At 47.1% G+C, this 27,411-nt stretch overlaps 1 protein-coding gene across 12 annotated transcripts in view; it reads right to left on the bottom strand.

The window, feature by feature from the left end:
- The window catches only part of TSNARE1 (t-SNARE domain containing 1), a 693,119-nt gene that overhangs the window by 415,997 nt on the left and 249,711 nt on the right, over nucleotides 1-27,411 (bottom strand). For all 12 annotated transcript variants that reach the window (XM_073329996.2, XM_073329995.2, XM_078851414.1 and 9 more), the window contains one exon: nucleotides 613-690. In XM_073329996.2, the coding sequence (XP_073186097.1) occupies nucleotides 613-690 (78 nt within the window). The remainder of the gene's footprint in view (nucleotides 1-612; nucleotides 691-27,411) is intronic.

The following is a 27,411-nucleotide window of genomic DNA, read 5'->3' as shown; positions in this document are numbered from 1 at the left end:
TCATTAGAGAGCACTTCCCTCTGTCATTCGCTATCTTACAGCTGAATCTTCCAAGGTGCTGCAACCTCACCTCCTATTACCTTCGAGGAGTGTTGAAGGCCCTGAGCACCTCTCAAAAGGCACTCAGCACCCTAACCTACTGGGCCCTTAGGAAGCAGTATCCTAAACAGACACATGAGGAATTACCAGGAACAGCATTCCCATTTGATACAGAAGGAAGAATAAAGGAAATAGTAGCTGTTTTGCAAGCTAATATGACAGGCTCTGAACTTTGCAGCATTGCAACACTTCAAAGAAGCCGTGTAGCTTGTTCCACCTTTCTGCCTTCCAATTCCTTATTGTAACAGATGATATAATTAAAAATAGAAAAGGATGCCATCTCAGTAAGGATGGGAATATCTCTCTGCCTATTTAATGCAACATATGGGGGAATATTTTTACATCTTATAAAGAAAAGTGTATTGTACGTGTGCTGGAGCTCATGAGGCCAATCAGCAAAAATGCATTAATATCTGCTCCCTGACAAGAGGGCTTGCTGAACGCGGTATACATGCTTACAAGTCATCAGCAGGACTGCATACAATTGACTAGGAAGCCTTTCATTATACGCACCATTGGAGTTAATTCGGAAGATGTTGGCTGAAGTTTCCTGAAACAATTCCTGGAGTTCGTTGGGATCGATCTGCGTGGCTGCAACAAGACAAGTAGGAGAGCGCATGTTAATACATCTGGCCAGCGTATCGCCGTGCCTTGCTTAGCAAGAGACTAACATCAGAGCAGAGTCTCTGAACCAGCATGCACCAAAGAGAGGGACATTTATCATAGCTTTCTCCCTATACTTTGTTGTGGTGGTTGTACATATTTAACAAACACACAGTTACCTCTGAAAGTTAATGGGCTGAAAGTGAAACACTGGTTCTAACAATTATAGGCCCAAATACAACCTCATTGAGGTAAAGGGGAATCCCTCCACTGACATCAACAGGCTATGGAGCGGAGACAGAGCATTTACAGGGGCAGGTTTTTATAGGCTGCCTTTCTTTATGTGCCCAGAATTTGCAGGCACAATCAACTGTAGTGCAGTTTTCACCCACAATTATTTTGGAGGCAAGTGATTCTATTTAGGCACCTAGGCTGATAGTTTCCGAGCTGCCTAAGGCATCTGGATGCACACATTCCCATACAAATGAATAGGAATAGGACATCCAACTCCAATGGTGGCTCTGAAAATCTCACCTCCGATTCCCTGATTGTAGCCACATGTTGCACATGCAACACTGTGATTATCTAAATATTTGTATAAGACCCTTTTAGAATCATTGCCCCATTGTGCTAGGTGCTGTACAAATACACAGTAAAACTAGCCTCCCACCCTGATGCATTTATTATTTAATCTGAGACACGACACAACCATGTGCACCCACCAGACTAGTTGAGGCTAGGCTGAAAACTCAGATCCTCAATCATCAAAGCAGTCTTTAAACATAACTCACCCACAACGTTCCTGTCAAGAAGTCAGGCAGGTGTGAGAAAGTAAGAATCCAGCTTGACCCTGAACAAGGGAGCATTTGAAGGCGCGGCAATTAGCAAGGACTTCTTTTAGAGAGAGAGTGAGCATATTCGATAAAGGCAACCAATGAGAAATGAACACAATGCCTTCCTTACAATGTCTCTTTGCAGAATTGGATTACAGTTTAACAGGCCTCTTTGTGTATACATACATGGGCTCACACCCACACCCCTAAGAGATAGGGTGGATGAAGGCCAAATATGGTGCTGAACCTCTAATTTCATGCTCCCCCCTAAAAAAACACTGACCTCCCCAGGCAAACCTTTCCCCATCTCCTGGCCCCAACAGACTCTCCATCCCAGTCTCTCCAGGTGGGATTTTCATCTTCCTTCTGCTCCCGATTCCTTGTGCCTGCCCGCATATGCAGCAACCAGATAGCCAGCTGGCAGCAATCAGCTGTGCTGTAGTCCCTGGTGACCTCCACCTCGCTTACTGGTCTGCCTGAATCCCTTCTGTTAGCACCCAGTTATGAAAGAACATGCCTATATCTGTCCCTGAGCAGAAGGTGGCACCAGCTGGTATGAACCAGAGTTTTCCCATTTCCCACCTTTAAATTTATATGAAAATCCCTATCCCATCAATGTCCTCACAGCCTCAATAGCAAAAAAGGAGGGGTAGGAGCAAGTTTGAACAGGCATCCCCATGATTTACTTTAGCTGGCATTTCACTAAGAGGTACATGGTTAATTTTTTAATTCCTTCCTCATAATTCAATTCCTTTAACTTGTCCCTTATATTTTCATTCTAACTTGCAAAAGCCAGGAATTACGGAACAGAAGTAATCAGGTCATGCTTAACTCTCTCCCCAGAAATTTAATTCATTCACAGCCTGATCCAGTTCCCATTAAGTCAATGGCAAAATTTTTAATAGTGCATTATTAGCCCTTTAGTTCTTTGCTGAGGGCGTCAGAACTGTGGGTGACATTACAACATGGTCCCTGATTCAGGAAGGTCCCTGCATAGGTCTACTCGTGTACTTATAGTTAGGTACATGATTAAGTTCATTACTGAATCGGGACCCAAGCAAACTGAGATGTACTCAGACAGGCGTGTCTGGTGAAAGACAGCTTAGTCCCCAAAGTGAAAACGCTGACAACCCACAACTAGAACAGTACTCACTGAAACACAGTTAGTATTCCATTAAATTCCCCAAACAGCATGGACCAGAGTGGTTCATGGGCTTCTGTAGAGGGACCATCCTGCAGGAGTAAAATCAACCAGCAGGAGTTTACAAGGATCCATTTAAATGCTGAATCACCCCGAAAGCGGGATTTAGGATGATTCCATCAGATGTGGGAGCAACATATGCCTGCATATTGGAGATCATGAAATGTGAGAGGGAAGAAACACTTTTGTAGATACCTTACTGATCGACGCAATGTTCTGAAAGTTAAGACCAGAGGAAGAGCATAAGGATTGCTCAGCAGTTAGGACGCTGACTTGGGAGACCTGGGTTTGATTCCCTGCTCTGCTACATACTCCCTGTGTGACCTTTGGCAAGTCACTTTTCCACCTGTAAAATGAAGATAATAGCACTGCCCTGACTCACAGGGGTGAGTTATGAGGATAAATATATTAAAGATTGTAAGATGCTCAAACACTATGATAATGGGGCCAGAAACATAATTAGATTAGTTATAATAGGACTAACAAGACACACATGCTGAACCCTCAGATATGCAATGGAGAAAGGGAACCACCTCTAAACAAAACATCTTCAACATCAGCTAGAAAGCTGCCACAAATTTAATAAGGAGTACAATGTATTGTGAAGTGCTGATCTGTTAAACAGGCTGGAACCTGCTTGATATTTCTTGACCCCATCTGCAGCCCCACATCTCCTACTGTAACACAACGGCAATTTCATTGTTTATTTTTGAGGTTGTGCTATTTTAGCTTTAAACCTCAGATGCAGTTTAGAGTTTACACATGTGGAGAAGCGATTCTCACCCTGTGACTGTTCAGGAGGGCTGCAACAGCGAGAGTAACAAGTACAAGTTCCCTATTGAAAAAAGCAATTTCAAAAGAACACATCCACATTGCCAAGTGAAGTGGAGATGCCACAGCTCAGATACTTACTGACACCATAAAAAGAAAGGGAGGGGGAGAACAAGAAAGACAGTTGTGGCTAATAAAAATTATATGCTTCAGACTTCATAAAGCACAGTGTTAAAATATTACGATTCACCGAGATGAACTATGGGGTTGCCAATATGCAGTAAATATTTTGCATGCCCTGATGCTAATACAGTTCAGTGCCACGAATGAGGAAAGGTGAATTGTAATTATAGCTGAGATATTAAAGGCAGCATGGAGTTTTCGGTACAAGTGTTGCAGAAACACATGTGCAAATCAATTCTCCTCCACTTTAGTCTCCAATTATTTTTTTTTCCTTTTCCATTCACTTGTTGGCATCATCCCCTTGGAAGGCATCAAGAAAAATAAACAACTTCCATTGCTACCACTTTTTGCATCTCACATTTGGAATACAGCATTTCAATTATTTCTATTTTCTCAACTTTCTAAAGTAGCAGCAGCCAACATGGGTGCTTGTGATTTTTGTTCCACGGTTTCGAACAAGCCTCAGAACGTTTCCCCACCAAACTGCACATGCCATCACATGTGTGTGTATGAACCAGGCGTTTCAGCACCCAGCTAACCAATATGAGTGAGCAAAATGTGTCTGCGTGCAATTTTATGGAAACATAGTCCCCTGAAAATGTGATCCGAAGCATTTGAAAAGCCCTGAAAATAGTGAGTGCTTAATAGTTCACTTTGCTGCAGATGGTAGAATGTAAATCCTAGTTTCAATTGATCACACCAAAATGGTAGGAGGGGTTCTTTTAAAAGTATTTGTAATTGTTTATTTGTATTACAACAACATGTATGGGACCCAAATGAGATCAGTGCCCCATTGTGCTAACACTCTTCATACACGCAGTGAGAGACAGGCCGTGCCCCAGAAAGCTTACAATCGAAATAGACAAGACAGAGACTGGAAAGAGATACAGGTGAAGGGACTAGTGTGAGGTCAAACAACAGGGCAGTGGCAGGGCTGAGAACAGAAACGAAGTAACATGAGTTCCATTCCAGAGTCGCTGCCATTTGATCTCACTGCCTTATTTTCCCCATCTTAATAAGGAGATGAAATACATTTACATTTAAGAACTGGATGATGTTCCATGTGAGGTTTTCAAGAGAAACCAAGAGCCTTTAAGTATATTAAAAAAACAAACAAACACTACAGCACGGCAGGTTTTATATATGGAATGAACAAGGCACTTTTCAGGTAGATCAAATGTCAGGCCCTATGCAGATCTCATCATCCAAATACATTAACTAACTAATCCTATATGAGGGAGAAAAATATTATGCTCCTGTAGACAAGGACTGGTGGAGTGATTTGCCACAGAGGGAGTCAGAGTCAGAGCTTGGAAGGAGCAATAACTCAGGAGTTCACAGCTCTCATTCTCATGTTTACCAACATTTGGTCTGTTTCACCCCGTGTATTTCACCCGTGGTAGAAGTGATTCCTAGATCTACAGCTTGCCATGCACACTGGGATCCTTCAGGCTGACAGGCACTGTGTAAATCAGTCATTAGCTCCAGCTGTTATTGACATCAACTGTGGGAGGGAAAACAGAAGTCTGGGGGTCTTGGAAACCTCTTTCGGTTCATCTTGAAAACAAGTCAGATCTGGAGCCAAAGCAGGCTTATGTCTTGTCTTTTCTGATCTGTATTGTAAAGAACATCAAACTGGATCCAGTACAGGTCAAAGACCACAAAAATTGGTGCAGGCATCTACAAGAACTTCCCTATTACTAATTAAAATTGCCAGGGTAGCCAATGCTAATCATTCAGGCCTATTAATTATTTCACACTAATTTACAGTTGCTAGTGGCTTTTCTGCAGCCTGGTGTAATCAGCTGCCTTCATGAACTTATTTTTGTACCAAACCTGAAAGATCTAGAAGGTTGGAGAGAAAGAGACTGATAATTATAGTAACTGGTATGAAGAAAGGGAGAGGGACAATTGTTAAATCTCTCTACCCAGGATACTTATGTGGCCCTCATTGCTATAGTAGCTGAGCCACTCACAATGTTTTTATCCTCACAATACCTCTCTGAAGCATGGCTATTATCCCCATTTTACAGACGGGACCCACAGAGACATGTCCATGTTTGTGCATGTGGGTGACTAAAGTTTAGGCATCTAAAACCATATTGATGTTTTGAAGTTCTCCGTGTCGGTATGAGATCAGCATGTATGTGAAAGGCAGCTGGCTCAAAATGAACGTGGGCAAGATGAATGATGCCAGAAAGAGGGGAAAAAACATCTGCAAGATTTAGCTACCATCGTTGCAGCATCCTGTGTTGAAGGGGGATGCCTGCGGTTATCTTAGTTCATAGCCACAGGATCTATATGAACTGCCTGAACACTCAAATAGCCACAGCGTCCAGAAACAACTTCTTCCATCTTCAGCCTGTAAGGAATCAGTGCCCTAAACTGCTGGACAACGAACTGGCCATTGTGATTCACATCATCAGGACAAACTGGCTGAATTAGCGCAACTCACATTACTAACAGGATTGAACACACCGATATTAAAAAGGCTTCAGTTTTCTGGAGCACTGGAGACCAGAGGTTATCTGGAATGGCTCTCGCTCCCCCACTGCCCCCAACATTCTGCTCACTATCCTGGCTTCCCACACTACCCTGGCTTCCCACAGAACACAAGGTTTCAATTTGCATCTTTAAGGCTCTCCATGGCATTGGCCAACACTGTCTAAGACAACAACATGCTCCCAAAGACCACAATCTCCAAAGAAAGTCACACTCTGCTGGGCCGATGAAACTGTCCCTGTATAGGATCAAACTCATGAGGCCCCTGGAAGTTGGCCTACGGCTCTGCAACTTTCCTTTAGCCTCAAGGTCTTCCGAGCAAAAAAGAAACTGACTTCTTCACCTCAGCTGTATTAAACTAAACCCAAAAAGATAGAAGATGACAGGGGGAGGTAAAGAAGGACAAGACCAAAAAAAAAAAAATGGAGAGGGAAAAGCAGTACATATGGTAGGGAGAACAAGAACGGTGGTCTCTGGGAAGCAGGGAGGAAACCAGACTAGACCATGAGGTTAGTTGATGCAATGTGTATTAAGGTGTTCAAACAGTACAGTGAAGAAGGCAGAAAGGTAGGGTAAAATGATACCTAATCTTTTCAGAGTCTACTGTTACAAGGTGTTGGAGATCCACTTTATTATTAAGAAGATTTGATTGAAATAAGTGTCAAAGAATCGTAGAAGTGTAGGATTAGAAGGGATTTCAACAGGTTATCTAGTTCAGTCCCCGGAACTCAAGGCAGGACGAAGTAATGACTAGGCCACTTCTGAAAGGCGTTTGTCTAACGCAGGGGTGGGCAAACTTTTTGGCCTGAGGGCCACATCGGGGAATAGCAATTGTATGGTAGGTCATGAATGCTCACGAAATTGGGGTTGGGGTGAGGGAGTGAGTGAGGGCTCTGGTTGGGGGTGTGGGCTTGGGGGTGGGACCAGAAATGAGGAGTTCAGAGTGTGGGAGGGGGCTTCGGGCTGGGGCAGGGGAGTAGGGTGAGGGGGGGGGTGAGGGCTCCAGCTGGCAGTGCGAGCTCTGGGGTGGTGCTGAGGAGTTTCGGGTATAAGACGGTGCTCTGGGCTGGGACCAAAGGGTTCGGAAGGCAGGAGGGGGATCAGGGCTGGGGGAGGGGTGCAGGAAGTGGTGCAGGTTCTGGCTGGGGGTGCAGGCTCTGGGGTGGGGCTGGGGATGAGAGGTTTGGGGTACACGAGGTTGCTCCAGGCTGGGATCGAGGGGTTTGGAGAGGGAGAGGGGGATCAGGGGTGGGGCAGGGGGTTTGGGCATGGGGAGAGGCTCAGGGGTGCAGGCTCCAAGTGGCGCTTACCTCAAGCGGCTCCTGGAAGCAGTGGCATGTCCCTTCTCTGACTCCTATGTGGAGGCGCGGCCAAGTGGCTCTGCACGCTGCCCTGTCCGTGTGCACTGCCCCGCAGCTCCCATTGCAGCACTGGAGGGGGCCATTAGAACACGTAGGAGCCGGAGCAGGGCCATGGTGCGGCTTCCAGGAGCCACGTGGAGCAGCCCCCAACCCTGCACCCCGGGTAGAGTGCCAGAGCGGGGCCAATCCGTGTGGTGCGGCTCCTGACCCAGCGCCCTGGCTAGAGCGCCAAGAGTGGGAAAAGCCCCAGACCCTGCTCCCCAGCGGGAGCTCACGGGCTGGCTAAATGGCTCATGGGCTGGATTCTGCCCGCGGGCCGTAGTTTGCCCACCCCGGTCTAACCCATTCTTAAAAACCTCCAATGATGGAGACGAAGGCCTGTCGGGAATGGTCTAGTTATTACTTTGTCCTGCCTTGAAAAAAGTAAACAAAAATTGTGCTTGCCCTGCATCACTCTCATTATAATTTCAGCACACAAAGTGTTACTTAGATTGTAAGCTGTTGCAGACAGGAGCATCTCTTTGTTCTGTATTTGCTTAGTGCATAGCACAACTGGGACCTAATACTTGACTGGGGCTCCTAGATGCTACCATAATAGAAAAAAGAAGAAAAGAAGAAGAAAGGAATACACAGATTATAGATTTAATAAACAAGATGCATCAATGCAAGGGTTTTTCCCCAAAATATTACTCTTTTAGCCAGCCTTTGAAGACAATAACCTATCAGAGCAGATTTTGATTAAAAACTTAAACACCCACTCATGGCTGAAAGGCAGTGCTGTCGCATGGGTGTAATTTTAAAGTCATGTGTGTAGAAGAGCTGAAAGTGGCTGAGAACTTAAAAATTGGCCAGTTACAGACCACGAATTCCAGTAATGATTAAAAACAAACGGTTACCAACCTTGCGTAACTGTTATTCTTTGAGATGTGTCACTTGTGTCCATTCCATTCTAGGTGCGTGCGTGCCCTGAATGAAGCTGAGGCCCCCTTTTGCTCTCGGGATTAGAATCATAGAATCATAGAATATCAGGGTTGGAAGGGACCCCAGAAGGTCATCTAGTCCAACCCCCTGCTCGAAGCAGGACCAATTCCCAGTTAAATCATCCCAGCCAGGGCTTTGTCAAGCCTGACCTTAAAAACCTCTAAGGAAGGAGATTCTACCACCTCCCTAGGTAACGCATTCCAGTGTTTCACCACCCTCTTAGTGAAAAAGTTTTTCCTAATATCCAATCTAAACCTCCCCCACTGCAACTTGAGACCATTACTCCTCGTTCTGTCATCTGCTACCATTGAGAACAGTCTAGAGCCATCCTCTTTGGAACCCCCTTTCAGGTAGTTGAAAGCAGCTATCAAATCCCCCCTCATTCTTCTCTTCTGCAGGCTAAACAATCCCAGCTCCCTCAGCCTCTCCTCATAACTCATGTGTTCTAGACCCCTAATCATTTTTGTTGCCCTTCGCTGGACTCTCTCCAATTTATCCACATCCTTCTTGTAGTGTGGGGCCCAAAACTGGACACAGTACTCCAGATGAGGCCTCACCAATGTCGAATAGAGGGGAACGATCACGTCCCTCGATCTGCTCGCTATGCCCCTACTTATACATCCCAAAATGCCATTGGCCTTCTTGGCAACAAGGGCACACTGCTGACTCATATCCAGCTTCTCATCCACTGTCACCCCTAGGTCCTTTTCCGCAGAACTGCTGCCTAGCCATTCGGTCCCTAGTCTGTAGCTGTGCATTGGGTTCTTCCGTCCTAAGTGCAGGACCCTGCACTTATCCTTATTGAACCTCATCAGATTTCTTTTGGCCCAATCCTCCAATTTGTCTAGGTCCTTCTGTATCCTATCCCTCCCCTCCAGCGTATCTACCACTCCTCCCAGTTTAGTATCATCCGCAAATTTGCTGAGAGTGCAATCTACACCATCCTCCAGATCATTTAGGAAGTAGCAGGAAAAGAACCCTTTTCCCTTCATGTCCCGAGGGACCTCCTCCACCGCCCGAGGTGCAGGAGGTTCTCAACCTCTTGGACAAGAAGTTGCTCGTGAGAAGGGTCCCTGAAGAGGGACAGGGAGGAGAGGGGGTGGGAGTGATGGGTGACTGAAAATTGCAGGGTGTAGCCCCAAGATACTATGTCCAGCACGCAGCGGTCCGAGGTGACCCGCGACTAGGCTGAATGGCAGGGACAAACACGGTCGAGGAAAGAACAAGGTGGATCTGGGGAATTGAGGGCCATCGTTCTTGAGCGCACCTTCAAAATGAGTGCTTCTGACCCCCGGGATGCTTCACCAGGCTGGGCTGTGCCAGTGAGCGGGAGGAGGAAGGGCAGTGATGACTAATGCTCATGTCTCTCTCCCTTCTCCTTGCAGACCCCTGATGAGGCTGACAAGGCCTTGGTGGCAGGGGCGGCTGGAACTGCTTCCATGCAGACTGAGGCGTACGCATGCCCAGTGAGCGAAGGATGGGCTGAGTGTCCTTCAACCCATGCAGCCTTGCTTCTGTCTGCTCCGAAAAGAGACCATTCCCATCGAACGGGAAGTCCTGGATAAAGGTCTGCATCTCTTGGGACAGGCCGGCGGTCTGAAGCCAGGAACTGTGCCTCAAGACCACCGCCGAAGCGACCCCCCTCATCGCCGAGTCCACCGCATCCCACGCCATCTGGAGAGAGCACCTAGCCGCCGCGGTGCCCTCCTCCACAAAGGTGCCAAATTCCTGGGCCAGACCCTGAGGGATGGACTCCTCGAACTTATGGAGGGAGTCCCATACATTAAATTGCACCTGCCAAGAGGGCCTGATGGTTCGCCATCCAGAATTGCATGCTAGCTGTTGAATAAATCTCTCTCCTAAAAAGGTCCAGTCTTTTGGCCTCTATTTTTGTGTGTTGAACTAGTGTTTGGTTGAGACGACCAGCGAGGGCGAAGGTGGGTGGGAAATAGGTACTCGAATCCTTTAGCTGGGACGAAGTACTTCTTTTCAACCTTTTGGGAGATGGGAGGGATGGACGACGGGGTTTGCCAGAGGGCCTTGGCAATTTTCAGGACCACGTCATGCACTGTTAGTGCAACATGGGCAGGGGTGGAAGCTGAGAGGACATTCAACAAGGTGTCTGCCTGCTCAGCCATCTCCTCCACCTCTAAGCCCAAGTTCTCAGCCACTCGTCGAAGCAGGGCCTGGTGTTTAAAATCGTTCAGAAAGCTGGCCCTCAAGGGTCCCATGACTGGCTACTCCGGGAACCCAGGGCATCATCCCCTGGGGGGGGCGGAGTTTTGGGGTGGGTGCCCTCTCCTCTAACCCAACCTCCGAGTGGTTCTCATGCACCAAGCCTGGTGCCGCCAGCTGTTGCTCCAAAGTGACAGCAGATGAGCGGTGCGAAGGGGGCATCATCACCTGCATGCCCCAAGCACTCCAATAAGGCCACTGCGCTGGCCACTGGACATGCTGCCAAGGCGATGCCGTAGAAGTCGACATGGCCTCAGTTGCCCAATTGCGCCGGTGGGGTCATGGTGAGGGGCTGAATTGCTGGAGGAATCCCCTTCTGGTGACTACGGTGGGGCCTTCAACGCCTTTGTCTGCCTGCTGACCATTGCTGCCGGAGACCAGTGTTTTGAGTGGGAGGATCGGTGCCAGTATCAAGACAACCTGGACTAGGGGGACCAGAACCGCGACGGGGAGTGCTCCCATGGGGCAGGTGCCGGGATCTGCGTCTAGAGGAGGATCAGCGGGAGGATGAACAGTGCCAGTAGAATGGAGACCAACGCCTCCCCCTGGGTGATCCTCTCTGAGATGGCGTGGACCAGGATCACGATGCCGGTGACCGAGGGCGAGCTCTAGAGGATCTGGGCTGTGACACCGGAGATCTGTGACGCAGAGATGGAGAGCGCTGCCGATAGGGGGATCTGCGGCGCTCCACTGCCCCCTGAGGGGCCTTAGGGGATGGCCTGCCCTCAAAGGGAGCCTCTACCGCATCCTGCGGCACAGGCAGAGGCCTCTGCTCTCTCAGCACCGGGGGAGCTTCGAAAAGCATCAATGCCGCCAGAAGTTTGGGTCCCCTACTGCTCCCGGAAGTTGGTGATGGATCCTTTAAGGGGCTAAGGGCCCCAGCTCAGGAGGCACGTCCGCATGGCTCCAGAGTGGCAGGGTGGCCCAAACTAGGTCCTTTGCACGATGCCCCACGGCCTTTCTTGTTGAGTGCTGGGGAGCAGTGCTTCTTCGTTTTCTTTCTGGGCGCCGGCGATGGGGAGCGGTGCTGGGCGGAGACCAGTGCCGGGGGTGCGCTGCACATCAAGGCCGAGGTACTAGGCGAGTCCTGGCAGGACGTCTCAGAAGCCAGACGAAAGGCAGCCTCCATGAGGAGAGCATGCAAACAAATATCCTGCTCTTTCTGAGTCCTGAGTTGAAATTCTTTTATAAATACGACACTTGTCCTTCACACGTGATTCCCCCAGGCACTTGAGGGAACTGCTGTGGGGGTCACTGACAGGCCTGTTACAGTCCATGCAGGGTTTAAACCCTGGAGACTGGGGCATGCCCCGCCTGGGGCTAGGTCCCCACTGGGACTCTGACTTCTAACTCCTAACTACACTTAACAACTACTTAACACTAACTACTATAAACAAACCATTTACAAGGCCATAAGGCTCGAAGTCAGAAGAGCTGAAACCGCTAGCCCTTGCTATGCAAGGAAGGGCACTCCAACTAACCACCACGGGTGGCAAGAAGGAACTGAGAGGGCCTAGTGCTGGCAGGGTCTGATATCCTGATGCATGAGCGCATCAATGAAGGGGGCACCACAGTTGGCCCTATGGATACCAACCGCTAAGGCAAAACTCTGTGTGTGATTTATGTTGTGCTGGGAGAGTTGTGGGGAGTTGTGCAGCTGACAAAAGAGGGGTGCGTGCTGCGGTGAGGGGCTGTGTGTATTTGGGGTTATTGCTGATTGTGTTGTGGTGTAGGTGGTTGTGTTGATTTGTGTCGAGGCGGGTTGTCTTGGGAGATCTGTGTGCGTGGCAGGTGGACACAAAGGTACGGCACTGGGACCAAGTCATCTACAATCTGTGTGGTCTCCCTCATACAACCAATGAAACCGCTGCATGCAAATTAGTTGCAGAGTAAAAGTACTGATTGGTTGAGTTTCTTCTGCTCCCACAATGGTCTAGGACTCTTGGCATGGCATAGTTACACGCCTTACTGTCGCTGCACACCACATGGGCATAATCCATAAAGCCAAAATGGCTGAGAACTAAAAAACTGGATGGTAACAGACTGCAAACTCCAGTGATGATTCAGCCTGGTGATACTCCGAACAAAAAAGAGCCCTCCATCATAGATGGTGCGTTACTCTTGTATTCGGGAAGGCTGGGTGCAAGCACTAGAAGCTCCCTAGCATGGGGGGGCTACAGTGCACAGGCCATGGCCCCACCTCCTGCTCCACCCCGAGGCTCCACCACCGCTCGGTCTCTTCCCTGCTCTGCCCTGAGACCCCACCCCCCTCTCCACCTCTTCCCCCCAAAGCTCCCCTGCTAGCGGCTTGCTGCTCTCTGCCCCCTTCCTCGAGGACCAGCGCCCACTGCTTGCACCTCTCTGCCCCCTCCCCCAGAGAACCACGGGCAGGGAGAGCCTCGGAGGGGGAAGAGGCAGAGGGGGCAGGAGAGGTGGAATGAGGGGCCTCAGGGGAAAGGGGCGGAAGGGGACAGGGCCATGGGGGAAGAGACTGAGCAGGAGTGCAGGCGGGGCCATGCTCCGGACGCCGGTGGCTCCCCCAATTCTCGGGAGATTCTAGCGGTGGTGCTCCAAAGGTGGCAGGCCAGTGCGCCTCCAAAGGCAGGTGCACCGCATCCCGCATTTCTTGCCCCGTTTGGGGAGGCTTTGCCTCCCTAAGCCTCTTATACCCACCATCCATGCCCACAACCATGCTTGTATCTTCTTCCATTGCTTTCCACTGACACCACAGACATAATAGGCTTCACAGTAACTCACAATGACATTCCCGGCACCTTACTGTATAGATAACATGCCCTTGTGGTATATACAACCCAGGAAGGGAGCAACATTTCCTATGACTGTAGTGTGTCAGGCAGTGGATTTTAGGATGTCATCCACTTGTACTGAACTCAAATCACAGCTTAGAGATGGAGAAGACTTTTTAGGGTATCAAGACCATGCTATGGTCAAAGTAAAGTATGTCCTTGGGTGCTTTGTCCAGTTCAATTTCAAAATGACTCAGTGTTCCCCCCATCAAAATATCTTGCCTTGAAATTCAGCACATGTAAACAAATCAGAACTGAGCTTTAGGAACACAGTTCTGCATACCAAGAAGAAATGGCTTATGAATAAAAAAAGGAAACATTAATATAAATACATTTTCAGATTATAATCAAGGTTCAATCAGACCTGCCTTGTGTTATTTTTAATTAACTTGTTTTTATTCTCTTTTGTTTCTTTCTTTAGCATATGTGCTAATAAGCTGCTGTACAAGAAGAGTACAGCAACCTGTACTAGGTGTATGACTAACTCTATAATCATGCCATTTCTATATTTCTCCTGCTTGTCCTTAACTTTTAGAAGGGTATAGATACTGCCAGGGACGTAGTGCAAGTTATGCCATCCCCATATCATCTTATCAGTGGGGACTAATGGTTGGAGCAGAAGGCTAGGAATGAAGACACCTACGTTCTCTTCCCAGCTCTGCCAATGACACATTCCACTAATCACTTTACCTCTTGGCGCTTTAATGTACCACACAATAAAATGGATAATTTTATGTGTGTTCTAGGGAACCTTTATCATTGCATCTAATCTAATATTATTCAGGAGATGGACCATGCTCTGAGTTCTCTTCATATTTATATATGGGTAGAGTAGTTAGACTATACTGCTCATTTCAAGGAGCATCTTGTCCGCAACTAGGCTCTCAGAGGAATATTACCAAAAAGGAGTCTTGCTCTGATCTCTGAAGGAAAGAAGATATAGATACATAGATTCCAAGGCCAGAAAGAAACATTGTGATTATCTAGTCTGACCTCCTATACAACACAAGCCATGAAACTTCCCCAAAATAATTCCTAGTGCATATTATTTAGGAAAAAACATCCAATCAAGATTTAAAAATTCTCCATAATGAAGAATCCACCACATTGTTCCAATGGTTAATTACTCACATTGTTAAAAATGTGTCTTATTTCCAGTCTCAATTTCTCTAGCTTCAACTTTCAGCCATTGGATTGTTTTATACCTTTCTCTGCTAGACTGAGGAGCCCATTATTAAATATTTCTTCCCCATGTAGCTACTTCCAGACTGTAATCAAGTCACTCCTTACTATTCTCTTTGTTAAGCTAAATAGATTGAGATCCTTGAGTTTATCACTATAAGGCATGCTTTCTAATCCTTTAATAATTCCCATGTCTTTTCTTGGACCCCTCTCCAATTTATCAACATCCTTCTTGAATTGTGGACACCTGAACTGGACACAGCATTGCAGCAATGGTTGCACCAGTGCCAAATACAGAGGTAAAATAACCTCTCTGCTCCTACTGGAGATTCCCCTCTTCATGCATCGCACTAGCCTTTTTGGCCACAGCACAGCAGTGGGAGCTCATGTGCAGCTGATTATCTACACATGACCCCCCAAAGTTGTTCAGAGTCACTGCTTCTCCGGATAGAGTCCTCCATCCTGTAAGTATGGCTGGCACTCTTTGTTCCTAGACATATACATTAGTCATACTAAAACACACATTTTATTGTCCTCTTTATTATTTACCACACACACACACACTCAGCCCCCCAGTTTTCATGTCATCTTCAGACTTTATCACTGATAATTTTAGGTTTTCTTCCATGTCATTTATAAAAGTGTTAAATAGCATGGGGCCAAGAACCAATCACCCACACTCACACAATGACAATTCCCCTCTCAATTAGCCAGTTCTTGATTCATTTAATGTATGCCATGTTAATGTTATATCATTCTACTTTTTAATCAACATACTGCGTGGTACCAAGTCAAACACCTTACAAAAATCTAAGTGTATTATGTCAGCACTATTATCTTTATTTACCGAACTTGTATTTTCATCAAAAAGAGATATTGAGTTAGTTTGACAGGATCTACTCTCCATAAATCCAGGCTGACTGGCATTAACTGATTGTGACCAAATGCACCCCTGCAGTCACACCCTACATGCAACTGTAATAATCTTTGTACAAAATATTCCTTATGAAATATTATTTGAAAACTAATAACTCCCTGATCAATAATATCATGAGGACACGTATGTAGCAACTTTACATGTAAAGTTACAAACACAAGCGGAAATTTTGACTGTTTCTCAAAGACAAAGGACAAGCTGACGCCTCTAGCCAGATGTCTTCAAAGTTGATGAGCAATCACCTGTCAAATAGCCATTCTTTGGCAAAGAAAATGGGTAGAAACAGACTGATCAACATTTGAGTGAACACCAGCATGGGACCTCTTTCACCATGAGACTCCATGACTCCAACCTCACAGCGGGAATAAACTTTTTCTAGGGGTAACCCTCAGGAAAAGACAGTTACCTTTTTCCATAGCTGGTGTTCTTCGAGATGTGTTGCTCATGTCCATTCAACGTAGGTGTGTGTGCTTGCCACATGCACCAGTGCTGGAAGTTTTTCCCTCAGCAGTATCCATAGGGGACCGGCTGGAGTGGCACGCACATGCCGTGGCATATAGGTGCCACTGGTTCCCCCTCACCCTCAGTTCCTTCTTGCCGGAAACTCTGACAGTGGCAAAGGAGGGTGGGTTGTGGAATGGACATGAGCAACGCATCTCGAAGAACACCAGTTACAGAAAAAGGTAACAGGTTTCAGAGTGGTAGCCGTGTTAGTCTGTATCAGCAAAAAGAATGAGAAGTACTTGTGGCACCTTAGAGATTAACAGATTTATTTGAACATAAGCTTTTGTGGGCTAAAGCCCACTTCATCAGATGCATGCAGTGGAAAATACAGTAGGAAGATATATATATATATATATATATATATATATATATATATATATATATACACAGAGAACATCAAAAAATGGGGTTGCCATACCAACTCTAATGAGAGTAATTGATTACGGTGGGCTATTATCATCAGGCGGGAAAAAAAACACTTTTGTAGTGATAATCAGGATAGCCCATTTCAAAAAGTTGACAAGAAGGTGTGAGTAACAGTAGGGGGAAAATTAGCATGGGGAAATTGTTTTTAGTTTGTGTAATGTCTCATCCACTCCCAGTCTTTATTCAAGCCTAATTTAATGGTGTTCAGTTTGCAAATTAATTCCAGTTCTGCAGTTTCTCGTTGGAGTCTATTTTTGAAGGTTTTTTTGTTCAATAATTGCAACTTTTAGGTCTGTAATTGAGTGTCCAGGGAGGTTAGCGTGTTCTCCGACTGGTGTTTGTAAAAAAGGTAACTGTCTTTTCTTCTTCAAGTGCTTGCTCATGTCCACTGAACTTAGGTGACTCCCAGGAGGACCCCTAGAGGTGCGTAGGAGTTCACGGACATGTAGATTGCAACACAGCTCTGCCGAACCCAGCATCGTCCCTGGCCTGCTGCGTGATGGCACAGTGGCCCGTGAACATGTGCACTGAGGACCACGTCGCCGCTTTACAGAGGTCTTGAATCGGAACATGTGCCAGGAAGGCCGCCGAGGATGCCTGCGCTCTAGTCGAGTGGTCTCTAACCATCAACGGTGGAGGGACTCCCCCTAACTCGTAGCAGGTGCAAATGCAAAAGATGATCCAGTTAGAAATCCTCTGCATGGATACTGGGAGACGCTTCATCCTATCAGCTGTAGAGATGAAAAACTGAGTCAAAGGAGCAGGGTGGTTACCCGCTCCTGTCCTGAAAGGGCTTAGAACAGCCCCGGAGAGGGCTGTGGCTGGGGCAAGAAGCCTGGGCTGATTGGGGAAGGTAGGCTCAGATATGGCCATGCCTCAATCAGGCCCAGCTGGCCCCTATAAGAGGTTGTGAGCCAGAACCTCAGGCAGCCTCCCTCTGCCTGTAGAGGGAGAAGGGCCTGGCTGCAGGGCAGGACACCTAGATTGGAGCAGGGCTGGGGAAGGGCCAGAGTGGCTGGGAGCTCTGGCCTGGAAAGCCCCAGGCTGCCGGCCTGACTACAGGCCGAACAGGTGCAGGGCTGCAGAGGGGCAGCCCATAGGTAGGCAGAGGCAGCAGGTCCGAGCCCCCTTGCCTGTGATGAGTGGCTTATACTGCAGTCTGCCGCAGAGAGTGGGGCTAGATGGGGACTGGCAGTAGCCCAGACTGAGGCGAGGTGGGGTTAGAGGGTGGGGAGACCCAGAACCTGAGAGTTGGGGGGTACTGCCAGGGGGGCAGCACCCCAGAGAAAAGGGCACCGGGTCCTGGGAGCGACACGTGGGCCTGCAGTAAGGCAGATCACCGGCCTGCAGAGGGCGCTCCGGTGGCTGGACAAGCTAATTTCCGACAACTACCAGCAGGAGCAAGGGTGAGTCCGCATGCTTACAGTCAACTTACGGAAAGGCTTTGTCTGATCTGGATAGAAAGCCAGAGCCCTTCTTACGTCCAAAGCATGAAGACACCTCTCTTCACCAGTTTAATGGGGCTTGGGGCAGAAGACGGGAAGAAAGATGTCCTGGCTCATGTGGAAAGCGGGCACCACCCTGGGAAGGAAAGCTAGGTGGGGCCGGAGCTGGACCCTGTCCTTATAGAAGACCATGTATGGCGGTTCTGAGGTCAGGGCTTGCAGCTCGGAGACTTGCCTCGCCGGCATCACCACCACCAGGAAAGCTACGTTCCACGATAGGTGAGACAGGGAGCATGAGGCCAAAGGCTCAAAGGGCGGGTCTGTGAGCCTGGACAGAACCAAGTTAAGATCCCACTGAGGGGCCAGAGAGTGGACTTGAGGGAAGAGCCTCTTGACAAGTCAAAGGAACCTGACTGTCATGTCATAGGAGAACACCATCTGCCCTGGATGGACGGATGAAAGGCAGAAATGGCCACCGGATGCACCCTGATACAGGAGTGCATCAGGCCCTGGTTCCTTAAATGAAGCAGGTAGTCCAAGATCGACTGCACCGAAGAATGCGAAGGGGAGATGCCTCTTTTGGCCGCCCAGGGGTAAAACCTTGTCCACTTTGCCAGGTAAGTCTACTCGAGCGCTTTCTACTCTCAAGGAGAACCTTCTGGACCCCTTCTGAGCAGGCCTGTTCCTCAGGGTTCAGCCACGCAACATCCACACCGTGAGGTGGAGGGAAGCCAGGTTGGGGTGCAAGAGTCGTCCGTGATCCTGTGACAGCTGGTCCGGTCGGTTCGGTAGGGGCCAGAAGGGATCACCGACAGGCTCAATAGCGTCCCAAACCAGTGCTGGCAGGGCCATACTGAGGCAATCAGGACAACCTGAGCCTTGTCCCTCTTGATTTTCACTAGGACCTTGCTGATGAGCAGAATCGGAGGGAACACATACTTCAGTCTTTCTTCAGGAGAAAGGCGTTGGAGAGGGAGCCCTTGCCCAGACTCCGTCTGGAGCAAAACCTGTGAGACCTCCTTTTCTGCCTGGTGGCAAACAAATACACTTGGAGTTCCCCACCTTTGGAAGATCATGCCGGCTACCTCCTGGTGGAGCATCCACTTGTGGTGATAGAAGAAGTCCCTCCTTAGGTGATCCACTAGCATGTCTTGGCACCCGGGACGTAACATGCTTCCAGCTGGATTCCATGGTCGATGCAGAAGTCCCAGTGATGGAGTGCCTCTTGGCAAAGGGGTGAGGATCGCGCTCCACCTTGTCTGTTGATATAGAACATTGAGGCTGTGTTGTCCGTGAGGACTCTGACCACTCTGCCTGACAGGTGAGGTAGGAAGACTGTGCTTGCTCTGCGCACCACCCTAAGCTCTTTGATATTTATGTGTAGTGTCAACTCCTCTGGGGACCACATACCCCAGGTCTGGCGGGTGCCAAGGTGCGCCCCACAGCTGAGGTCCAAGGCGTCTGAAACCAACTTGACTGAGCGAGGACTGCTGTTGAAAGGGACTCCTTCCAGGAATTTCCTGGTTGGTCCACCATCGCAGCAAGGTAAGTATCGACACAGGGCTGGTAATGACCTTTTCCAGGTGGTCCCTGGACTGGGAGTAGTCCGTCACCAGACATTGCTGCAGGGGTCACATCTGGAGCCTATCGTGGCGCACCACATATGTGAATGCTGCCATGTGACCTAGTAGGCGCAGGCAATCCCTAGCTGTGGTCAGGGGAAACATGGAGACGTCCGCGATGAAGTCCATCAGTGCCCTGAATCTCTCCAGTGACAGGAACACCCTGGCGCAGGTCAAGTCAAGCACCGCTCTATCCTCTGTCCTGGAACTAACATGGATTTGTTATTGTTCACCAACAGGCCGAGGCAACACAACATGGCAGCAGCATCGCAACGTCCCTTTGGATCTTGGACCTGGAGTTGCCCTTGACGAGCCAATCGTTGAGGTATGGGTAGATCTGGATACCCTGACATCTGAGGTAAGCTGCCACCAACGACATGCACTTGGTAAATATCTGCGGTGCTGCCGCTAGGCCAAACTTAAGGACCGCGAACTGATAGCGGTCAGGACCTACCATAAACTGGAGGAAGCATCTGTGTCGCTCAAAGATGGCAATGTGGAAGTACACATCTTTCAGATCGAGGGCAGCATACCAGTCTCCCAGATCCAGGGAGGGGATGATGGAAGCCAGGGAGACCATGTGGAACTTCCATTTTGCTATGTAGCCGTTCAAGCCCCGCAGGTCTAGTATGGGCCTCAGACCACCCTTGGCTTTGGGAATTAAAAAGTATTGGAAATAGAACCCCTTGTTCCTGTACTCCACAGAACTACTTCCACCACACCCAGCTGTAGTAGACCCTCTACTTCCTGTACAAGAAGATTCTGGTGAGGGGGTCCCTGAAGAGGGATGGGGAGGTGGGGTAGAAAGTAATTGAAGGGTGTAACTCTGCGCCACTGTACTGAGGACCCATCAGTCTGATGTTATACACGCCCACGCAGGGAGGAAGGAAGAAAGGCGGTTGGCAAAGAGAGGGAAGGAAGGATCCGGAGAACGGTCCAGTAGGTTGCCCTCGGGGGCACCCTCAAAACGGGTGCTTGCCCATCTCTTTACTGCGGGTCAAGCCCATCTGGGATGTAGATAGGGGTTGGTGGCCAGGGCGCCTCTTGTAGCCCCTGGACCTTCTGCGGTGAGGGTGGCACCCCTGGCTCTGAGGTTGCTGTGGCTTAAACTGCTTGCAGGGCCGGGGACGTACAGGCCCAATGTTTTTAGGGTCATACGGGAACCTTCCAGGAGCTTAATGTTCATCTGCTCTGTGAGCAGGGTGCGCCTGTCGAAAGGCAGGTCTTGAATTGATGGCTGAGCCTCCGAGGAAAGACCAGAGAGGAGCCACCATGAAGCCCTGCGCAGAGAGATGGCTGATGCCATGGTATGGGCGGCAGTGTCCAGAGCGCCCGATGCCACCTGGAGAGGTGCTCTGGCAGCAGGCGAGCCCTCATCCAGCATCACCCAGAACACAGGCATTGCACGGTTTGTTAACAGAATGGTAGAAGATCTAGATTTTGCTGATATCATAGCTCTTCCAAGTGACAGCTTAACCAACATGTAAGCAAAGACCAAAAGACTGTCCTGCATCACAGAAAGACTGGGTTAATAATCAGTTATGAGAACACAAAGTCAATAAGAACCACAGCAACTCCCAACTCAAGCATTATGTTAGAAGTCCAAGAAATTCAAGACGTGAGTCAATTATATACCTTGGCCATGACATGCAAACCAATGGGGATATCCAGAAGGAAATAATGCCCTAAATTGACAAGGCAGCAGCTGCATTCTTAAACAAGATTTGGTCACCAAAAATCTATAGTTTAAAGACCAAACTACAAATTTTCAGCTTGAATGTTATTTCCATCTTAACATATGGATGTGAAAGCTGGAAATCCACCAAATATGCAAGTAGACGTCTAAATGCCTTCGAAAGCAAAATGCCTCAGCAAATTCTGAGGTATTAAATTGAATGAATTTATAATAAATACTGAGATTCATCAGAGTCCACCAGCTCCTCATCTCCGAAGTTACTCAGAAAAGAAGATGGAACTATCTGGGCTGTGTGTTAAGAATGAAGCCAGAGCACATGCCATGGCAGGAGTGATATTCATCAGCCAGAGGAACATGCAAAAGACCAAAAGCATCCCTCAGACAAACATAACTCACAGAGAGGGAAAACATATGGAATTTAATAACACAAAGGACATGCAAAGAGCGGCCCAGGATAGACAGGGAAGGCAGAGCCTCATTTGTACACAAGGCAAAGTTTGATGCCTCAGGAAGGATTCAGATGGACTTTGGCACTTGTACTTTTCTCAGAAAATAAAATATAACAATAAATAAGTCTGTCCACCCAGAGCAAGAGCAACCTGGACCTGATCAAGTTTGCTTTGACTTGAAGAAGGTTTGTGTTGAGACTGAAAAGTGGAACTATGACAAAGAACCTTGAAAGACCATATCCGGGGCCTCGGCAAAGAAAGCCACAGGTTTCCTGCACAACCTAGACAAAAACCTTAGCATGAAGCACTACCAGAAAACAGAATGATAGGATAAGAGGAAGAGTGGCAACTACAAACAGAGATCCCAGACTGAGTCTGCAGCCCACTAACACATAGAATTCCTGATCGGGTTTATCATAAGGTAATTTTGCACATTTGTGCATCTCTTGCCATTTTGAGACCCTGTCCCACTAACCTTTGATTCCTACAACAAGAAAACAGTTTTTCTAATTTATTTAGCAGAGGGAGATCTGGAAGCCTCAAGACATAGGTATAAGGAGTCTTTCACTCCAGGGTCACTGATATGAATCCATTTTAGGTGAATAGTGATTTGGGGGATATTTGCATATGATGTCAGTTTGTTGGCTTCATGGAATGAGTTAGTAAGATCTCAGTCCAGTTCCGAGTGATCACAATTAAATGCCAACTGTCACAATTAGCAGAGCTGCTGACCGTCCCATCACAGAGAGTGTTCTATCCTCCTCCTTCCCACTGGAGTGGTCCTTTCCCAGTCATGAATTCAGCATATTGGAAGGGACAATATGGGGAAACTTGATATGCCCATTCTGCATCTGTTGCGTGGAAATTAGCTTGCAGGGCTTGCAGCTGGACTCCTTTTTCCACTACAAAGTACACTTTAAATTTAACATTTTTTTAAAAGATTATGAATGTTCTGAAAAATAAGTAAACCTAGAGGTATTGTGGTAGGAATTAAGCAACTTCTAATTTTGGTAATGTGGAATTTTGGTTTCAGCTGGGTAGTTTTATAATTAAGAATGTTCCTACTTTTTAAATCAATGAGGAGGAAAATATTAAAGGTTTTGCATAATTCTGATTTATTACCAAGACACAGTTTAAGAGGTTTTAAAACACAAACGATTTGAATCATTTTTACTCAGAGTGGATTAGGAGAGTTTTAAGACCATTCATTTTTTGACTGAAATAAATCAGCCAAATGGAAAATGCACATTTCACTTACAAAACTTCCATATCAACTCCCATCGCCCACCCTCGCAACATGGAATGCCTAATCCACATTTCATTCTTTGTGCTGTACAGAACTAACAGAAAGATGCATTAGGGTGGTTTCAACGTGCCTTTTATAGGGACATTCAAGTAGCTTAGGCAATGGAAAAAAGGAGATTTAAAATGTTTCCCCAAAAAATTTTGATGATTGTATATATTTAACTTCACTAAAAACAGTTTTTATAGTTTGCATTGAAATAGTCCCAGAAGTGTCTGCAACCCAAATATTATAGCACTGCAGCAACAGTACATGAAAGAACAGTACATGAAACTGACCAACCTGCCCTCATAGTCCAAACTAAAGGAAATGCAAAATGTAAACAGGGCAACACAAAGGGTGATCTAGGAGTGTGTTTTTAAGCTTTAATAATCTAAACATTTATTGGTAAGATAAATTAATACTGGTTTTTATTTTAAAAAGCATTATTAATTGCTAGGTTTTATTGATGCACTCATCATTGGAATGCCTTTAAAATGTCCTTTTAATAATCTTACATGACTAACGGCAACACGAAAAAAGGATTTTTTTTCCTTATTTTGGCATTGCCCATGTGATAAACAGGAAGTGATATCATAGAGAAATCAGCCCGCCGAACAACAGAAAGACAAAAAAGAAAAGGAGTACTTGTGGCACCATAGAGACTAACCAATTTATTTGAGCATAAGCTTTCGTGAGCTACAGCTCACTTCATCGGATGCATACAGAAAGGCAGAAATCCTTAAACCTTTTGTTACAATGCAAGATGGATTACAATGAGAATCACAAATGTTGCTGGGTTGGGGTTTTTTTCTGCCTCTAAATTATGAATGTTTTAATCAAAATCTTAAAGTATAATCTTGATAACCAAAAAGTGTTTTGGATAAAAGGTTAGTAATAAAAATGAGTGAAAGTGTGTGACCCCCAGCCGATAAAATACATCATTCATGAGATTACCCTCACCAGCTCTGCGTTGGAGGGCTTCCAGTGTTATGATGAGTCACAAGCTGAGGGGAAAGATAATGACTGTGTGACAGGCAGTATTACCTCGACAGCGGTGACAGTCAGATTGAGATGAACAGTGTGGGAGATGGGAGAGCTCTCCTCAGAACTCTGAAAGCTGGCAGCCCATAAAATACACTTCACTGGTTATTCTAGCAAATGCAAGACTGCAGAGGAGGCAAGAGTCTGCAGTTGTACCCACCACGCACTGTGATTATGTCAGCACCCACATGGTAAGTAGGAGTAAGACAGGACCGTACGTGGATGGGATCTCTCCAAGAAAAATCTGTGTTGCATACAGGAAAGTGATGGTTTGACTCCAGTAGGGGACACTCTTGTCCCTATGACAATTCTAGACTACCGCTCCAACATGAAGTTATTGAGTGCTGCACTGCTGAAGGTGTGGGTTTTTTTTGACAGGGTATCAAACCAAGTTTCCAACCACTTGTGATCATCCCAGATCTCACAACACTTTCAGTAACAGAAGGATTTAAACCACGTATCTTGGCCAGATAACTTGCGTAATTCAATCTGGCTTCCCTCATAGCTTCGGTGGTTTCTTTGAAAGTTGCATATAGGGTGTTTCCTTCTCCGGGTGTCACAGAAGGATGGTGCAGGAGAAATGGATTGAAATTCTGTGCATCTAAATCAGCAAAAGCTACAAACACACACACGCACAGAGCAGAGAAGGTGATGCCACAGCAAAGCAAGCTCACAACCGGCATTTTAGCAGACTATGCTGTCAGTCAAAAACATAAACAAAGGTATTTTACAAGTGTACAGCACTGCAAGTCCTTGCAACAGAGCCAAAGAAAAACATCTTTAGGATGGTTTCAGAGTAACAGCCGTGTTAGTCTGTATTCGCAAAAAGAAAAGGAGTACTTGTGGCACCTTAGACACTAACCAATTTATTAGAACATAAGCTTTCGTGAGCTACAGCTCACTTCATCAGATGCATATCGTGGAAACTGCAGCAGACTTTATATATACACAGAGAATATGAACCAATACCTCCTCCCACCCCACTGTCCTGCTGGTAATAGCTTATCTAAAGTGATCATCAGGTGGGCCATTTCCAGCACAAATCCAGGTTTTCTCACCCTCCACCCCCACACACAAATTCACTCTCCTGCTGGTGATAGCCCATCCAAAGTGACAACTCTTTACACAATGTGCATGACAATCAAGTTGGGCTATTTCCTGCACAAATCCAGGTTTTCTCACATCCCCCCACCCCCATACACACACAAACTCACTCTCCTGATGGTAATAGCTCATCCAAACTGACCACTCTTCAAGTTTAAATCCAAGTTAAACCAGAACATCTGGGGGGAGGGGGGGGTAGGAAAAAACAAGAGGAAACAGGCTACCTTGCATAATGACTTAGCCACTCCAAGTCTCTATTTAAGCCTAAATTAATAGTATCCAATTTGCAAATGAATTCCAATTCAGCAGTTTCTCGCTGGAGTCTGGATTTGAAGTTTTTTTGTTTTAAGATAGCGACCTTCATGTCTGTGATTGCGTGACCAGAGAGATTGAAGTGTTCTCCGACTGGTTTATGAATGTTATAATTCTTGACATCGGATTTGTGTCCATTTATTCTTTTACGTAGAGACTGTCCAGTTTGACCAATGTACATGGCAGAGGGGCATTGCTGGCACATGATGGCATATATCACATTGGTGGATGTGCAGGTGAACGAGCCTCTGATAGTGTGGCTGATGTTATTAGGCCCTGTGATGGTGTCCCCTGAATAGATATGTGGGCACAATTGGCAACGGGCTTTGTTGCAAAGATAAGTTCCTGGGTTAGTGGTTCTGTTGTGTGGTATGTGGTTGTTGGTGAGTATTTGCTTCAGGTTGAGGGGCTGTCTGTAGGCAAGGACTGGCCTGTCTCCCAAGATTTGTGAGAGTGTTGGGTCATCCTTTAGGATAGGTTGTAGATCCTTAATAATGCGTTGGAGGGGTTTTAGTTGGGGGCTGAAGATGACGGCTAGTGGCGTTCTGTTATTTTCTTTGTTAGGCCTGTCCTGCAGTAGGTAATTTCTGGGAACTCTTCTGGCTCTATCAATCTGTTTCTTTACTTCTGCAGGTGGGTATTGTAGTTGTAAGAAAGCTTGACAGAGATCTTGTAGGTGTTTGTCTCTGTCTGAGGGGTTGGAGCAAATGCGGTTGTATCGCAGAGCTTGGCTGTAGACGATGGATCGTGTGGTGTGGTCAGGGTGAAAGCTGGAGGCATGCAGGTAGGAATAGCGGTCAGTAGGTTTCCGGTATAGGGTGGTGTTTATGTGACCATTGTTTATTAGCACTGTAGTGTCCAGGAAGTGGATCTCTTGTGTGGACTGGACCAGGCTGAGGTTGGTGGTGGGATGGAAATTGTTGAAATCATGGTGGAATTCCTCAAGGGCTTCTTTTCCATGGGTCCAGATGATGAAGATGTCATCAATATAGCGCAAGTAGAGTAGGGGCTTTAGGGGACGAGAGCTGAGGAAGCGTTGTTCTAAATCAGCCATAAAAATGTTGGCATACTGTGGGGCCATGCGGGTACCCATAGCAGTGTCGCTGATCTGAAGGTATACATTGTCCCCAAATGTGAAGTAGTTATGGGTAAGGACAAAGTCACAAAGTTCAGCCACCAGGTTAGCCGTGACATTATCGGGGATAGTGTTCTTGACGGCTTGTAGTCCATCTTTGTGTGGAATGTTGGTGTAGGGGGCTTCTACATCCATAGTGGCCAGGATGGTGTTATCAGGAAGATCACCGATGGATTGAAGTTTCTTCAGGAAGTCAGTGGTGTCTCGAAGGTAGCTGGGAGTGCTGGTAGCATAGGGCCTGAGGAGGGAGTCTACATAGCCAGACAATCCTGCTGTCAGGGTGCCAATGCCTGAGATGATGGGGCGCCCAGGATTTCCAGGTTTATGGATCTTGGGTAGTAGATAGAATATCCCAGGTCGGGGTTCCAGGGGTGTGTCTGTGCTGATTTGATCTTGTGCTTTTTCAGGAAGTTTCTTGAGCAAATGCTGTAGTTGCTTTTGGTAACTCTCAGTGGGATCAGAGGGTAATGGCTTGTAGAAACTCGTTTTGGAGAGCTGCCAAGCAGCCTCTTGTTCATATTCCGACCTATTCATGATGACAACAGCACCTCCTTTGTCAGCCTTTTTGATTATGATGTCAGAGTTGTTTCTGAGGCTGTGGATGGCATTGCGTTCCGCATGGCTGAGGTTATGGGGCAAGTGATGCTGCTTTTCCACAATTTCAGCCCGTGCACGTCGGCGGAAGCACTCTATGTAG

Source organism: Lepidochelys kempii, chromosome 2 (assembly GCF_965140285.1).
Source record: "Lepidochelys kempii isolate rLepKem1 chromosome 2, rLepKem1.hap1, whole genome shotgun sequence".
NCBI classification, from domain to species: domain Eukaryota; kingdom Metazoa; phylum Chordata; order Testudines; family Cheloniidae; genus Lepidochelys; species Lepidochelys kempii.
Note: the sequence above shows the minus strand (reverse complement) of the source record. Positions and strands in the feature narration are given on the sequence as shown.